We start from the raw sequence: 17,759 nt of genomic DNA, 5'->3' as shown, positions 1-17,759 counted from the left end.
TCTTCCTCACCCAGCAAGTAGGCACTTCCTCACCCAGCAAGTAGGCACTTCCTCAGGGTCCCTGCTGTTCCTTCTGCCTGGCATGCAGTTCCCCAAGCACAGCGGAATTGCTGTGTCTCATCATTCAGCCCTCCTCTCTGACGGCAACTCCTCAGAGGAAACTTCCCTGACCACCCCATCAAAAACAGCACCTCCTCAACCTCTATCACCCTTACCCACTTTCATTTTCTTCACAGCCCTTACAACTGCTTGACATTAAACTCTATTTGTTTACTGGTAAACTCACTCACAAGAACGCAAGCTCCACGAGGAGGCTGTGTCTGTTTACTGCTGTATCCCAGTGCCTAAAGTGGTTTCTGAGGACAGGCACAGGGCGCATGCTTATAATCCCTGCACTTTGGGAGGCCGAGGCGCGTGGATCACTTGAACCCAGTTCAAGACCAGCCTGGGCAACATGGCAAAATCCCGTCTCTACCAAAAATACAAAAAATCAGCCGGGCATGGTGGCATGTGCCTGTAGTCCCAGATACTCAAGAGGCTGAGGCAAGAGGATCCCTTGAGCCCAGGAAGTCAAGACTGCAGTGAGCTGTGATCGCACCACTGCACTCCAGCCTGGGCAACAGAGTGAAACCCAGTCTCAAAAACAGGGGGAAAAAAAAAAGAAAACTACATTAAACCATCACAGACCATTTAACAAAACGTGACCCCCAAGCACCCATCACCCAGGTCAGGCATCAGGACATTATTGGTACCCCGAAGTCCCAGGACAGATCCTTCCCTATCAGACCTCCTCCCTCTCTGCAGGAAGAAATTCTTGGTTTCCAGGCCTGCTCTTTCTCCTCTGTTAATAATACACCCCAGCACTTCTTCAGACATTTCTCAGGTTGGATGGGTGGCTTTATGTCTAATGGCTGCAAACTCTCTGGCTATGCAGAATCTGTCCTGTGAGAGCCTCCATTCACAACACTCTTTACCTAGCTGAGTGCAATAGGATCAGGATTTTCTGCTATAAAAGGCAAGCTGTTAAGAGGACCCTACCTCTCGTGCTATACCCAGAGGGAAATATGCAGCTGAAAAGATGTCAGGAATGTGATGCTTTATCGTCATGAGAGGCAAGCCCCATTTGGGTGGCGGTTAAGCAACCAACTCTGTCTTTACTCTCTTGAATTTGCATTGCAGTCAGGATATGACAGTACAAAGAACTGTTCTCTTTCTCCCTCCTGACAGACACACGTTCGATGTTCTAAAGTGTGTAAAAGTGATCATCTCAGGAATGTTGTTTTTAGAGCATTCTTCCCACCCCTTTCTTTCTTTGCCTGTTTCCCCTTCTCTTTTTATTTATTTATTTTCATTTGTTTTCTCTTTTTTTTCTTTTTTTTTGAGACAGAGTCTCACTCTGTCGTCCAGGCTGGAGTGCAGTGGTGCGATCTTGACTCACTGCAAGCTCTGCCTCCCAGGTTCACGCCACTCTTCTGCCTCAGCCTCCCGAGTAGCTGGGACTACAGGCACCCACCACCATGCCCAGCTAATTTTTTTGTGTATTTTTAGTAGAGACAGGGTTTCACCATGTTAGCCAGGATGGTCTCGATCTCCTGACCTCGTGATCTGCCCACCTTCGCCTCCCAAAATGCTGGGATTACAGGTGTGAGCCACCGCACCCGGACCTTTTTTTTTTTTTTTTTTTTGAGACAGGGTCTCACTCTGTTGCCCACGATGATGGAGTACAGTGGTGCCATCATAACTCACTGCAGCCTCAAAGTCCTGGGCTCAAGCAATCCTTCCACCTCAGCCTCCCAAGCCTCCCACAGCTAATTTACTAATTTTTGTAGAGACAGGGTCTCACTATGTTGCCCAGGCTGGTCTCAAATGCCTAGCATCAAGTGATCTTCCCACCTGGGCCTCCCAAAGTGCTGGGATTAAAGGCATGGGCCACCATACCCAATTGAACATTTCATTTATAAAGATTTGAAAGACTGGTAAAACTAATGTGTGCTGTTAGCAATCAGGGTAGTGGGTACCCTGGAGATGATGTGGGAGGGGGCACAGGGGGATTCTGGCAGGCTGGTCATGTTTCCATTGCTGGATTTGGGTGCTGGCTACATGGGTGTCCCATCTGTGAATGGCACCCCACTGTACTATTATGATTGAATGCTTTTCTGAATGTATGTTATGGGGGAGTGTTGCAGAAACGAACCCTAATTTGCTCAGCCTCTTTGCATCCACATCTTTGGGTAGGCCCTGCCCACAATGACTCTGGACTTAGCCATGTAACTTGCTTTGGCCAATAGGACAAGAGCAAATGTTGTGCAAGCAGTGGCTTAAGAGGTGCTTTGCATACTGGGGCCAGCCCTCTTCTGCTGCTTTTAGGAACCCTGCAACCACCACTGTGAACAAGCCCAGGCTAGCCAGCTAGATAATTATGGACACGTAGCCAAGTCACCCTGTGGGCCCAGATAACATCAGGACAACCATCAGATATGTGAATGCGGCCGTCAACCCGGCTTCAACCTAGCTGCCAGGTGACCACTAAAATCAGCTGAGCTGGCCTAGAGCAGAACTGACTAGCCAACCCACAAAATCATGAGAAATAAACACCCATGTTTTAGCAAGGCATGGTGGCTTACGCTTGTAATCCCAGCTATTCAGGAGGCTGAGGCAGGAGGATCACTTGAGCCCAGGACTTTGAGGCTACAGTGAGCTATGATTGCACCACTACACTCCAGCCTGGGCAACAGAGCGAGACTCCCATCTCAAAAAATGAAAATACATGTCTGTGTTTTAAAGCACAGTTTTGGGCAGCTTAGTTATCGGCAAAGGGAAGCTAATGTGTATATTAAAATTTTAAAGTTTATTTTTTAAAAAGGTATCAGCCGGGTGCGGTGGCTAATGGCTGTAATCCCAACACTTTTGGGGGCCGAGGTGGGTGGATCACCTACGGTCAGGAGTTCGAGACCAGCCTGGCCAACAAGGTAAAACCTCATCTCTACTAAAAATAACAAAAATTGGCTGGGCATGGTGGCAGGCACCTATAATGCCAGCAACTCAGGAGGCTGAGGCAGGAGAATCGCTTGAACCCAGGAGGCGGAGGTTGCAGTGAGCCAAGATCACACCATTGCACTCCAGCCTGAGCCACAAAAGCGAAACTCCATCTCAAAAAAAAAAAAAAAAAAAGGTATCATACTGCTTTTAAAAACCAAAAATAGACAGGTGCAGTGGCTCATGCCTGCACTTTGGGAGGCTGAGGCGGGTGGATCGTTTGAAGTCAAGAGTTCAAGACTAGCCTGGCAAATGTGGCAAAACTCTGTCTCTACTAAAAATACAAAAATTGGCTGGGGATGGTGGCACACACATGTAATCCCAGATACTTGGGTGACTGAGGCACAAGAATCACTTAATCTGGGAGGCAGAGTTTGCAGTTAGCTAAGCGTGCCATTGCACTCCAACATAGGCAACACAGCGAAACTCTTATCTCAAGAAAAAAAAAAAAAAAGGCGCAGTGGTGGCTCACACCTATAATCCCAGCACTTTGGGAGGCTGAGGCAGGTGGATCACCTGAGGTGTTCAAAACCAGCCTGGCCAACAGGGTGAAATTCTGTCTACTAAAAATACAAAAATTAGCTGGGCGTGGTGGCAGGCACCTGTAATCCCAGCTACTCGGGAGGCTGAGGCAGGAGAACTGCTTGAACTCGGGAGGCGGAGGTTGCAGTGAGCCGAGATCACACCACTGTACTCCAGCCTGGGCAACAGAGGGAGACTCCATCTCAAAAAAAAAGAAAAAGAAAAAATATAAATACAGTCAATACTCATCATTCATAGATTCCATATTTGCAAATTTGCCTACTCATTCAAATGTATTTGCAACTCCAAAATCAATACAGGCAGTGCTTTCACTGTCATTCACAGACACACACAGAGAACATTTCGAGTTGCTCCAGACACGTTCCCAAATGAGGACAAAGAAGGCATTCTCACCCTCTTGTTTCAGGTCCCACTCTGTAAACAAGTGTCCTTTGCCCAGTCTACTTGATGTCATGAATGTGAACATTTTTCACATTTTTGTTGGTGATTTTGCTGTTTAAAATAGCCCCCTGGATGGGAGCGGTGGCTCACGCCTATAATCCCAGCACTTTGGGAGGCCGAAGCAGGCAGATCACTTGAAGTCAGGAGATCAAGACCAGCCTGGCCAACATGGCAAAACCATGTCTCTACTAAAAATAAAAAAATTAGCCGGGCGTGGTGGCAGGTACCTGTAATCCCAGTTACTAGGGAGACTGAGGCAAGAGAATTGCTTGAACCTGGGAGGCAGAAGTTGCAGTGAGCCGAGATCGTGCCACTGTACTCCAGCCTGGGCAACAGAGACTCCATCTCAAAAAAAAAAAAAAATAAATAAATAAATAAATAAATAAATAAATAAAACGGCCCTCAAAGCATAGTGTTGAAGTGCTGTCTGGCTTCCTAAATATAAGAAGGGTATGATGTACCGGATCAAAAAAATGTGTGTGTGAGATAAGCATTGTGCAGGAATGAGTTACAGTGTTGTTGGCTATGAGTTCCCGGTTAATGAAATCAACACTATGTATTAACTACAGTGCCTTTAAAAGGAGACACACATAAAATAAAGCTATATATTTGACTACAGGCTTGCAGGACCCTAACCTAGTATTTCCCATAGGAGCAATGGATTCTCCATTGCTCTGTATTTCTCCTAGGAGCTAAGAATTCACTAAGTATACACATTAACTTTACAGAACTTAATGACCACAGATGACAATTGACTGTGTATACAGCCATTCACTACCCAGTTTATTTTTTCCCCTAAAAGAAGAGTAAGAATGCTCCCACTGGCTTTGTTTCTACCTTTGCAAATTACAGGTGGGGATGGGATGGCCAGATGTGTCCCCTTCACTGACAGGGTATAAAAATCAAGGAAAAGAGGCCTGAATAGTTAGGACTCACCACTAGTGCCACGGCGAATTTCGCCTGCAAGGGGGCTAGGGCTGCAGGGCACTGACTCAGTGGCAGCTTTGCACATGTCCTGTAAAAAAAGAACAGGCACCTGGGTCACCACAGAAGAATCATGCACGAACCTAGAGATCTAAGCAACACCACGAGGATCAACACCTGACTGCTAGAGAAGATTCTAACACATTTTACTCCTAACCATAAGAAAGCATCAGATACCTCCAAACTGAAGGACACTCTATAAAATATCTGACCAGTATATTCAGATATATATATATCTGAAGTTCAGCCTCCTCACCTATTGAAAAAATAGGCCAGGTGCGGTGGTTCACGCCTGTAATCCCAGCACTTCGGGAGGCCGAAGTGGGTGGAACACCTGAGGTCAGGAGTTTGAGACCAGCCTGGCCAACACAGTGGGACGCTTACCTCTAGAAAAAATTAAAAAACTAGCCAAGCATGGTGTCATACACCTGTAGTCCCAATTATTCAGGGGCTGAGGTGGTAGGATTGCTTGAGCCCAGGAGTTTGAGGCTGCAGTAAGCTGTGATTGTACCACTGCATTCTAGCCTGGGCAACAGAGTGAGACCCTGTCTCAAAAATAGGTGAAAGATGGCCAGGTACGGTGGCTCACACCTGTAATCCCAGCCCTTTGGGAGGTCGGGGCAGGTGGATCACCTGAGGCCAGGAGTTCAAGACCAGGCTGGGCAACATGGCAAAACCCCATCTCTACTAAAATTACAAAAACTAGCTGGGCATGGTGGCGCACGCCTGTAATCCCAATCACTCGGGTGGCTGAGGTACGAGAATCTCTTGAACTTGGGAGGTGGAAACTGCACTGAGCCAAGACAGCACCACTACACTCCAGCCTGGGCAACAGGGCGGGATTCTGTCTCAATTAAATAAAATAAAGAGGCCAGGCACAGGGGCACATGCCTGTTATCCCAGTTACTCAGGAGGCTGAGGTAGGAGAATCACTTGAACCCGGGAGACAGAGGTTGCAGTGAGCCGAGATAGTGCCACTGCACTCCAGCCTGGGCGATGGAGTGAGACCCTGTCTCAAAAATAAATAAAATAAAAATAAATAATAAACAAGTGAAGAAAGGAAGGAAGGAAGTGGGGGAGGGAGGGAGGGAGGGAGACAGTGCCTGGCAGGCCACAGCAAATGCTTGGTAAGTGTTAGCTATTATATTGATCACTTAATGAGTACAACACTCCAGGTCTGGTGCTCAAGGCCACATATACCATCTGGTAGGTGGCCACAGCCACACTAGCATCAGGGCTGTGTGAGAAGCCCATTTCAAAGAGATCCAGGAAGGTAGGTCACTATAAGTGGAGGGGTCAAGACTGGAATGTCCAGGTTGTGAGCCAGGTTGCCATCTGGGTCCCACATAGGAAGCTGCTGTCCTGGAAATAATAATTATCACAAGGAAAATGTGAAGCAGCAATAATAGTTATTACAGAGGGACCCGAATACAGGCAGTTTCCACTGTGCTAGTGCTTCACATAGCTTAATAGTCACAACCAGGGCTGGGAGCAGTAGCTTACGCCTGAAATCCCAGTATTTTGGGAGACCGAGCCAGGAGGATGGCCTGAGCCCAGGAGTTCGACACCAGCTTGGGCAACATGGCGAGACACTGTCTCAAAAAAATATATACAACCACCCTTCAAGATTTATTTGTTTTTTTTTCCTTGAGAGAGTCTCGCTCTGTCGCCCAGGCTGGAGTGCAGTGGCGCGATCTCGACTCACTGCAAGCTCTGCCTCCCGGGTTCACACCATTCTCCTGCCTCAGCCTCCCAAGTAGATGGGACTACAGGCGCTGCCACCACACCCGGCTAATTTTTTGTATTTTTAGTAGAGATGGGGTTTCACTGTGTTAGCCAGGATGGTCTCAGTCTCCTGACCTCGTGATCCACTCGCCTTGGCCTCCCGAAGTGCTGAGATTACAGGCGTGAGCCACCGCACCCGACCAGGTTTGCCTCTCTTTCACAGATGCAGAAAATACAGCTCAGAGAGGTTGGGCAATGTGCCCAGGGTCACACAGCAAATGGCCGAACCAGCCCTGGAACCCAGGTCAGCCTGCCTCTGCTGCCAGGCCTCCCATTGGCTCTGCAACTGACCCTCCACCTCCATGCCAAACCCAGAGACAGAGGGGCTGGGCACAGCACCCACCTGACGGTGCACCACTTTGGCATGCTTGAGAATGGCGATGATGTCACCCACCACGGTCACGCCCAGCTCATTCATGATCTCCTTATTGAGATCCAACAGCATGCTCTTCTGAATCCTGCAGGGAAAGGTCAGTGGTGAGGCCCCAGGTGGGCCAGAGTGGGTGGGCCAGCCAGCTCCCCACCACCCCATCCCCAAGTTCAGCCTCCTCACCTATTATCCACAAACATCACGGCATAATTGACGGCAGGTCCTGGAGGAATGCCGGCTTCCTTGAAGAACTGGATCCACTCGGAAGTGGCTGTGGGGTTGGACAGGGCTCATTACTCACGCTGTCCTCTTTAGAGAATAGCATTAGCAAAACCACAATCACAGCAGCTCCCACAAATTAAATGCTCATCACATGCCAGGCCCTGCATGGAGTGCTCCACACACACGATGGAACCGAGCATTCCTGACCCTGTGAGTTATACTCCCGAGTTGCCGGTGAGGAAAATGAGGCAGGGAAAGGTTGGGCAACCCACCCCAAGCCACAGTGCTAAACAAGGGGCAGAGCCCCCAAGCCCTTACCACAGCCTTTCTCCTTACAGCTCCAGCCCGCCCCCGTGCTGGCTCTCTGCATCACTACACATGCTGGGCCCATGACTGATTTAGGGTAACTGGGACTCTGGGTTCTCTGCCCTAGTCCCCATCAGCCAGCCTAGGCCCAGAGGATGATAGGATCCACAGGTGGCTGGAAAGAAGCATCACAGAGCCAGCCCATGAGCCTTGGCAAGCCCCTACCCACCACAGTAGCAAACCTCCCTCAGAGAGAGGCATGGAAGTTACTAACACGGGCTTCGGAGCTTGGGTTCGAATCCTAACCCTGCGATTTCCCTATGGAGGGACTTTGGGTAAGTTAACTCTTGGTGCCTTGGTTTCCTTATCTGTAACCTGGGATAACAGATCTGACAAGTGTTTACCCAGCATTTGGCAAAGGACAGGTCCTGTCCTATGCACGGGAGATACCACAAGGCACAAGATGAAGTCCCAGCCCTTGTGGAGCTCAGATTTTAGTGATAACAGCACCAATGTCCTTGGGTCACTGTGCAGACTCAATGAGAACCTCCATATAAAAGGCTTTAAATGATGCTTGACCCAGAGGACATCCTCAAACCATGTCAGCTGTTATTATTATTATTATTATTACTATTACTCCCATCACCACTAAACATAGAGGCATGGCCAAGACCAGGCAGACCCCACCTATGAAACTTTATTCTTTCTAAATTTTCTTGGCTTCTTGGTGGGTGTGACCCTCAAACTGACCCCAACCTGCCAGGCCAGGTGGTAGCTAAGATCACTGATTCGAAGTAGAACTTTTTTTCACATTCTGACATCTCTGAAACTAGGAGCTACTCCATGACTGCCGGTGTGCCACGGTTTAATTAGCAAACTGCTTTTCTTTCTCAGTACATCCAACACTCCATGCTATTTTAGACGAGAAGAAATCTGTTATTACCTCACCCATTTTGCTTTTAAGACAATAGAGACTCAGAGCAGGGAAACAGACACACAGGTGTTACATGAGTGGCAGTGCGGGGCTCAGGTGAAACCCCATGGCCACATCTCCAAGGAGACCCCTGCCCAGCCAGCCACAGGCCGGTTACCCAGGGTGCTGACTGGCCCTTGGAGACTGAGGCTGGCGAGGAGCTCATGTCCTTAGGATTTCCTCCGCCAGGCCCTGGGTCCCACTGGCCAGAAGCAGTCACCTCTAACTACCAAAAAGCACCACATAATGATTCCATGTATATGAAACGTCTAGAACAGGCAAATCTAAAGAGAAAGTAGATTAGTGGTTGCTAGGCGGACAGGGGAAGTGACTGCTAATGGGTATGGGGTTTTAATTTTTTTGAGATAGGGTATCCCTCTGTCGCCTAGGCCAGAGTGCAGTGGCGCAATCATAGTTCACTGCTGTCTCAACCTCCTGGGCTCAAGCGATCTTCCCACCTCAGCTTCTCAAGTAGTTAAACTACAGGCGCATGCCACCAGGCCAAGCTAATTTTTTTTATGTATATATATGTATTTTTTAATGTGTACATATATATATATACACATAAAAAATATATACACACACAAATATATATATACACATATATATACACAAACATATACACACACACACACACACACACACACATATATATATATTTTTTTTTTTAGATGGAGTCTCACTGTCACCCAGACTGGAGTGCAGTGGCGCAATCTCGGCTGACTGCAACCTCCACGTCCAGGTTCAAGCGATTCTCCTGCCTCAGCCTCCTGAGTAGCTGAGATTACAGGCACACGCCACCATGACCAGCTAATTTTTGTATTTTTAGTAAAGACGGGGTTTCACCATGTTGGTCAGGCTGGTCTCAAACTCCTGACCTTGTGATCCACCTGCCTCAGCCTCCCAAAGTGATGAGATTACAGGCGTGAGCCACTGCCCCCAGCAATTTTTTGTATTTTTTATAGAGACAGAGTTTTGCCACGTTGCCTAGGCTGGTCTCAAACTCCTGGACTCAGGCGATCCACCTGTCTCGGACTCCCAAAGTGCTGGGATTACAAGCATGCACCACAACACCCTGCTAAGGTATGGGGTTTCAAGAGAGAGTGATAAAGATGCTTTAAAATTGATTATGGTGATGGCTGCACAACTCCGTGAACAGATAATATAAAAACCATCAAATTATATGCCTTAACCAGGTAAAATGTATGATAAATGAATTATACCTAAACTAAGCTGTTATTAAGGGGAGAAAAAAGTACCACGTAGGTTGGGGGTAGCTCTCTGAGCCAAAGCCTGTGATTGATTAATTGACTGATTGACTTTAAGGCTAGTCAAGTGAAGCAGTGGGGAGGGAGAAGGAACAAAGAAATCTGTAACTGGTTGTGATCAATTAGTTGTAAAGACCAATCAGTTCATAGGGATCAGCCAACGCCTGTGAATTTAACCAAGAGATTACTGAAACCCAGTGTTTGAGGAATTGAAAGAGTCCCCACATTAAGCACACACCATCATTTCATGTATTGCTAAGGAAGGAAAATATGCAGCCAATTAAACTGTCATAAGGCACCAGCTGTAAGATATACCCCTACTTCAGAAATATTAAGTTGTGCAATGATGTGAGTCTTGGAATCAATGAGATGTGGCTTGTTGCACACACCAGGAGACACGTACAAGAATATTCATAGCAGGCCAGGCGCGGTGGCTCACGCCTGTAATCCCAGCACTTTGGGAGACCGAGGCGGGCGGATCACACGGTCAGGAGATCGAGACCATCCTGGCTAACACAGTGAAACCCCGTCTCTACTAAAAATACAAAAAATTAGCCGGGCGATGTAGTGGGCGCCTGTAGTCCCAGCTACTCGGGAGGCTGAGGCAGGAGAATGGCGTGAACCCCAGGGGGCGGAGCCTGCAGTGAGCCGAGATCGCGCCACTGCACTCCAGCCTGGGCGACAGCGAGACTCCGTCTCAAAAAAAAAAAAAAAAAAAGAATATTCATAGCAGTTTGTCTGTGATAGCTCCAACCCAGTAATAATGCAATATCCATTGACAGCAGCATTGATAAACACACGGTGGTCACTCTCAAGGTGAAAGACTATACAGCAGTGAAAAGAAAGTCAACATAGATGACCCTTAGACATTATGTTGAGCAAAAGAAGCCAGATACAAAAGAACACAAGGTATGATTTCATTCATGTAAATTCAAAACCAAAGTCTATAGAATAGGAATGTCCCATTGGTAATACAACTATAAAGAAAGGCAAGGAAGGCTGGGAGCGGTGGCTTATACCTGTAATCCCAGCACTTTGGGAGGCCGAGATGGACGGATCACCTGAGGTCAGGAGTTCAAGACCAGCCTGACCAACATAGAGAAACCCCATCTCTACTAAAAATACAAAATTAGCCAGGCATGGTGGCACATGCCTGTAATCCCAGCTACTCGATCTGGAGGCTGAGGCAGGAGAATTGCTTGAACCCAGGAGGCAGAGGTTGCAGTGAGCCGAGATAACACCATTGCATTCCAGCTTAGGCAACAAAAGCGAAACTCCATCTCAAAACAAAAACAAAAACAAAAACAAAAAAAAGAAAGGTAAGGCAAGAAAAGATGTTCACAAAATGATTTATTCCATACGGGGAATGGAGAAGAGAGGGGAGTGTGATTGGGGTAGGACTCTCAGGGGGCTGACAATATTCTCTTTTTCTGACCTGGACAGGTAATAGGGTTTGGATTTTTCAATCTTTTTATGGAACTATAATGTACATGCAAAAAAGTGCACAAGTCAATAGATCTTCCTAAACCAGACACACCTATGTAATCCGCATCCAAATCAAGAAATGAGATATTTCTAACACCTCAGAACCCTTTATATTACCTTTGGAGTCTCTACTCACTCCTTCCCAGAGGCAACCACCACCTTCTAACAAAATAGATTGATTTTGCCTGCTTCTATGCTTTACATAAATGGAATTATAAAGAATACAGGCGGCCAGGCGCGGTGGCTCACGTCTGTAATCCCAGCACTTTGGGAGGCCAAGGCAGGTGGATCACAAGGTCAAGAGATCGAGACCATCCTGGCTAACATGGTAAAACCCCGTCTCTACTAAAAAATACAAAAATTAGCTGGGCGTGGTGGCACGTGCCTGTAGTCCCAGCTACTCGGGAGGCTGAGGCAGGAAAATCACTTGAACCCGGAAGGCAGAGGTTGCAGTGAGCCAAGACCGTGCCACTGCACTCCAGCCTGGCGACAGAGCAAGACTCTGTCTCAAATAAAAAGGAATACAGGCCAGGCGCAATGGCTCACATGTGTAATCCCAGCACTTTGGGAAGCTGAAGCAGGAGGATCTCTCGAGCACAGGAGTTCAAGACCAGCCCGGGCAACATGGCGAAACCCCATATCTACAAAACACACAAAAATTAGCCAGGCGTGATGGTGTGTGACTATAGTCCCAGCTACTCGGACGCTGAGATGGGAGGATCACCTAAGCCTGGGAGGCAGAGGGTGCAGTGAGCCGAGATTGCACCACTGCACTCCAGCCTGGGCAACAGAGTGTGAGCCTGTCTCAAAACAAAACAAAACAAAACAAAAGGATATACTCAGACTTTGCTTTTTAATAAATCTTAAAACTATACAAATATATTTTATGGGCCAGACGTGGTGGCTCATGCCTGTAATCCCAGCACTTAGGGAGGCCAAAGAGGGAAGATCACCTGAGGTCAGGAGTTCGAGACCAGCCTGGCCAACATGGTGAAACCCTGTCTCTACTAAAAATACAAAAATTAGCTGGGCGTGGTGGCACACGCCTGTAATCCCAGCTACTTGGGAGGCTGAGGCAGGAGAATCACTTGAACCCGGAAGGTGGAGGCTGCAGTGAGCCGAGATCGTGCCACTGCACTCCAGCCTGAGCAACAAGAGTGAAACTCCATCTCAACAAATATATATATTATATATAATATAGTTTTCTATATTATAATAAATGTCAAAATTTTTCAAAGCCACCAACTAATCTCTGCGCCTTAGCAATCCCCAAATACAGAGCTTAAGGCTTGTGATAATAACAACACCTAAGGTTTGTTTAGAACTATGCCCAAGCTTTTACATGCTATAATCTCCTTAATAACAGGATGTGTGAATATCATTTCCATTTCACAGGTGAGAAAACCAAGGCTCTGTGAGGCCACGTGGGAGACCTGCTGGACTTCATAACCCACGTTCTTCACAGCTAAACTATACAGTCAGGAGAGAGATCCAGTGAGGAGGTGGGCAGGCCTCAAGCAGTTCCAGCCCCACCCTGCCACGGTCCTCAGAGTACAGCTGTTCCTGCCAGTGACCCAGTCTTCCCTCCCCCACCCCATCGTCCCCCACCAAGGCCATACCTCAAAAAGGGCAGTGGGGAGAGGGGGCCCTGGAGAGAAGGCCACAGACTCACCCATAGTCACGGAGACCATCGTCTCCCTGGCCCTGACACTGCTCCCTGGAGCCTGAAAGAGAAGAGAGGAGAGAGCCCATGAGCTGCTGCCGGCTGTGAGTGTTTGTCCCTCTCCTGTGCCTGTCTGTCTGCATGCCAGAGGAATGTTCCTAGGCTAGGGGCTCACCACCCAGGAATAGCCTGGAGCAGCTGGCAGGAAGTCAGCCTGGGACAGAGCTGCCACCACCATCATCGCTTGTGCCTGAGACAAGGCCCAGGGACAGCAAATGTCCACAGCTCCATTCCCACACACCCCAAAAGGTTGGCTGGAAAAGGAGTGCAACAGAAATAAGACACTTCTGGCCAAGACTTTAACAATAAATACCAGCCAAGCATGCTGGCTCATGCCTGTAATCCCAGCACTTTGGGAGGCCAAGATGGGAGGAACACTTGAAGCCAGGAGTTCAAGACCAGCCTGGACAACATAGCAAGACCCTGTCTCAAAAAAAAAGGCTGGTCCGAAGGTAGTGAATTATCTCAACTGACTGTTCATAGCCCTTTATAGATGGAACTCCTTATTCTACTCTTTCTCCGTTTCTCACTACTGCACTTGACTAGTCTTCAAACAAACAAACAAACCCAAAACCCTATTCACTGAGAACCTACTATGTGTAAGGCACTTAGGGATACCAAGTTGAACGAAGCCACGGAACTTAGCAGCTAGTTGGGTACAGGGGACAGGGGAGACAGAGAGTAAACAAGCCAAACAGTTCATATAGTACGTTAGGAAGCCTTTCGTGCCACAGAGAAGACATGGAGGACCTGGGAAGGGAGGGGTTGTAGTTTTCAACAGAGTGATCAGGGAAGACCTAAAGCAACATTTAGACACCTAAAGGGAGGGAAGCAATGAGCCATGTGGTTTTACAGACAAAAAGTGTTCCAGGAGAAGGTACAGCAAGTCCAGTGCCCTGAGCCAGTGGCTCACCTGGCATGCTGGAGGGAGAGCAAGGAGCCAGTGTGGCTGCAGTGGAGCGAGGAGGGAGGACACTGGGAGAAGACAGGTCACAGAAGTGGCGACCTGATCATGAGACGTCCCAGAGAAGACATGGAAAAACAATTTTCCCTTACGTTAGCAGATGGTAGAAAGATGGTGTTAAAGACATATTAGCACCAATGGAGACTGTCTCCATTAAAAGCAGTGTTGAATGGGAACTAAAGGAAATAACTTTTTCATGTGCTTATTCAACGCTATCCAACTCCAGGATCACGGGGCCCACATTTCCCTGGCCCAAACTTCCTTCCTACTTAGCCCTCTGCCTCTTTCCTGACCCGGCTCCTCTGCCCTCCTCCCTCACTCTGCTCCCTTCTATCTACCGCAGCCCCCAATACTGATCCTCCCTCACCCCTCCATGGGGTGCAGAAGCCCTCTGTCCCAGAACCTTCCTGTTTACCACCCCATACGATCTGTCCCATCCCCTAACAGATTTTGATGGTATAATGGAGTAGTCAAGAGTAACAACTTTGCAACCAGACTGTACAGTTCAAATCCAGCTCTACCACTTATTAGCTGTGTGATATCAGCAAGTGACTTCACCAGTCAGGCCGCGGTGTCCCCATTTGTGAATTGGGAGGGTGCAAACATGACTTACCTTAGAGGACTACTGTAAGGGCTGGATGAGTTTCTATGAATAAAAGCACTTGAGACAGTGCTTGGTGCCTACTAAGCACCCTGGAGGTGTTGTGCCTGGTCTCATCCTCGAGGCCTCCTTCCCCACACAGGTGCTTTGCCAGCCTCCCAGTTTTTAGAGGATGTCACCTGTGCCTGGAATGCCTGTCTCCTCCTGGCAACCTATCCTTCCTTCTGCTCCACTGCCATCTACTTTGTGACACTTTCCCTAAGTCCCCATATATGAGACTCTCTTCTCTATCCTCACTAGGGTTAATCTTGCCCTTCTCTGGCTTCTGCTCAATTTTTTTTTTTTGAGACAAAGTCTCGCTCTGTCGCCCAGGCTGGAGTGCAGTGGCACGATCTCAGCTCACTGCAACCTTTGCCTCCTGGGTTCAAGCGGTTCTCCTGCCTCAGCCTCCCGAGTAGCTGGGACCACAGGCACTCGCCACCACACCCGGCTAATTTTTGTATTTTTAGTAGAGACGGGGTTTCACCATGTTGGCCAGGCTAGTCTCGAACTCCTGACCTCAAGTGATCTGCCCACATCAGTTTCCCAAAGTGCTGGGATTACAGGCACTTGGCCTTCTGCTCAATCTCTTATTGATGAGTATGACTACAGACATCACTCTGTCCTGTACTCAACACTCTTAGATCCAATTTCCCTCCTGAATTTTACCACTGGCCAAAGACAATACAGGCCAGGCGCAGTGGCTCATGCCTGTAATCCCAGCACTTTGGGAGGTCAAGGCGGGTGGATCACCTGAGGTCAGAAGTTTGAGACCAGCCTGGCCAACATGGTGAAACCCCATCTCTACTAAAAATACAAAAATTAGGCGTGGTGGTTGGCGCCTGTAATCCCAGCTACTCGGCAGGCTGAGGCAGGAGAATCACTTGAACCCAGGAGGCAGAGGTTGCAGTGAGCCAAGATCGCGCCACTGCACTCTAGCCTGAGTGACAGAGCAAGACTCTGTCTCAAAAATAATAATAAAATAAAATACAGTACAACATGCATCTCTCAAAGAACAGCACGGAGAGGTCTCAGTAAGTCAGACAGAACATCTCACAAACCAAGCACTAACTATGCTTCAGGACCAGGGCCAAGCATCATGCAGATGCATCCCAACAGCTCAGCGAGTGAGGACTATTATTAGCCCTGTTTTTATTGATGAAAAACCCCGACTCATTGAGGTGCAGTCGTTTGTCAAACAGCACATCTAGCAACTGACCTTACTGGGATTCCAAAACAAGTTCTTCCTGATTCAAATGTCCAGGAAATAGCTCCCATTGAGTGTTTACTATGTACCAGGAACTGAGCATATACATATCTCAGTGACTCCTCACAACCACCCTCGGAAAAAAGGAAAAACGGGTCCCAAGTTACAGATGAGAATGGCAGGTCCAAGATCACACAGCAAAAGGCTGGGCACAGTGGCTCAGGCCTGTCATCCCAGCACTTCAGGGGCAGGAGGATCCCTTGAGCCTAGGAGTTCAAGATCATACAGCAAGCAAAGGAAGCAGCAGGACTTGGACCCCAGGCAGTCCAATGGCTATGGTTCATGCTGATTGAGGGATTACTACGAGCCAGGTACTATGGTCTGTTTTTCAATGTCTCAGTTAATGCTAACCAGAATCCTTTAAGTATTGGTATTCTCCCCCAAGTGCTACAGACCCTACTGGCTTCAATTTCCTCTCTCCACAATCTTAAAAGCCCATCTCCAGCACTGACTTTCCGAATAGTGAAAATTATAATAGTGATTTGAAAGATGGCAGCTCCCAAAACTCAAGGGATTACCACATACCAGACTCCATGTGCTAAGCCCTTAGAAGACCTGTATCCAAATCCCAATTTTACCATGTCCTAATCCTGACTCTGGACAAGTAGCTTAACCTTTCTGACCTCACTTCCCTCAACTGCACAATAAGAATGGTAAGGCCAGGTACAGTAACTCACACCTGTAGTCCCAGCACTTTGGGAGGCCGAAGCAGGAGGATCTCTGGAGCCCAGGATTTTGAGGCCAGCCTGGGCAATATAGCGAGACCCTGTCACTGTTAAAAAAAAAAAAAAAAAAAAACTGGGCGTGGTGGCTCATGCTTGTAATCACAGCACTTTGGGAGGCCGAGGAGGGTGGATCACCTGAAGTCAGGAGTTTGAGACCAGCCTGGCCAATATGGTGAAACCCCATCTCTACTAAAAATACAAAAATTAGCCGGGCATGGTGGCGTATGCCTGTGATCCCAGCTACTCAGTAGGCTAAGGTGGGAGAATTACTTCATCCCAGGGGTGGTGGGGGCAGAGGTTGCAGTGAGCCAAGATTACACCACTTCACTCCAGCCTGGGCAACAGAGCGAGACTCTGTCTCAAAAAAAAAAAAAAAAGGAAAGGTGGCTGGGCACAGTGGCTCATGCCTGTAATCCCAACGCTTTGGGAGGCCAAGGCGGGTGGATCACAAGGTCAGGAGTTTGAGACCAGCCTGGCCAACATGGTGAAACTCCGCCTCTACTAAAAATACAAAAAATTAGCCAGGCATGGTGGCAGGCACCTGGAATCCCAGCTACTCGGGAGGCTGAGGCAGGAGAATCACTTGAACCCAGGAGGCAGAGGTTGCAGTGAGCCGAAACTGTACCACTACACTCCAGCCTGGGCAACAGAGTGAGACTCCATCTCAAAAAAATAAATAAATAAATAAATAAGAGTACCAATTCTTGGCCAGCACCTTGGGAGGCCGAGGCAGGTGGATAACCTGAGGTCAGGAATTCAAGACTAGCCTGGCCAACATAGTGAAACCTCATCTCTACTAAAAATACAAAAATTAGCTAGGCATGGTGGTGGGCACCTGTAATCCTAGCTACTCAGGAGGCTGAGGCAGGAGAATTGCTTAAGCCTGGGAGGCAGAGGTTGCAGGGATCCAAGATCGCACCACTGCACTCCAGCCTGGGCAACAGAGCGAGACCTTGTCTCAAATAAATAAATAAATAAATAAAAATAAAAAAACACCATCTTTTTTTTTTTTTTTTTTTTTTTTTTT

The 17,759-nt window shown here is 48.0% G+C and overlaps 1 protein-coding gene across 8 annotated transcripts in view; it reads right to left on the bottom strand.

The window, feature by feature from the left end:
* CUNH19orf47 (chromosome unknown C19orf47 homolog) overlaps positions 1-17,759 on the bottom strand; it is a 56,744-nt gene that overhangs the window by 32,048 nt on the left and 6,937 nt on the right. For 6 of the 8 annotated variants that reach the window (XM_032172912.2, XM_058426133.1, XM_032172908.2 and 3 more), the window contains exons 2-5: positions 13,086-13,137; positions 7,343-7,430; positions 7,133-7,247; positions 4,957-5,035 (exon numbers count right to left, since the gene is read on the bottom strand). In XM_032172912.2, the coding sequence (XP_032028803.1) occupies positions 4,957-5,035; positions 7,133-7,247; positions 7,343-7,430; positions 13,086-13,104 (301 nt within the window). In that variant the 5' untranslated portion in view covers positions 13,105-13,137. Of the gene's footprint in view, positions 1-4,956; positions 5,036-7,132; positions 7,248-7,342; positions 7,431-13,032; positions 13,138-14,713; positions 15,102-17,759 lie in introns of those variants that run through there. The other 2 variants (XM_032172911.2, XM_032172915.2) reach the window with 2 other exon arrangements.

The sequence above is a fragment of the Hylobates moloch genome, unplaced genomic scaffold (assembly GCF_009828535.3).
Source record: "Hylobates moloch isolate HMO894 unplaced genomic scaffold, HMol_V3 SCAFFOLD_13, whole genome shotgun sequence".
Lineage (NCBI taxonomy): Eukaryota > Metazoa > Chordata > Mammalia > Primates > Hylobatidae > Hylobates > Hylobates moloch.
This window is presented reverse-complemented; position numbering and strand designations above follow the sequence as displayed.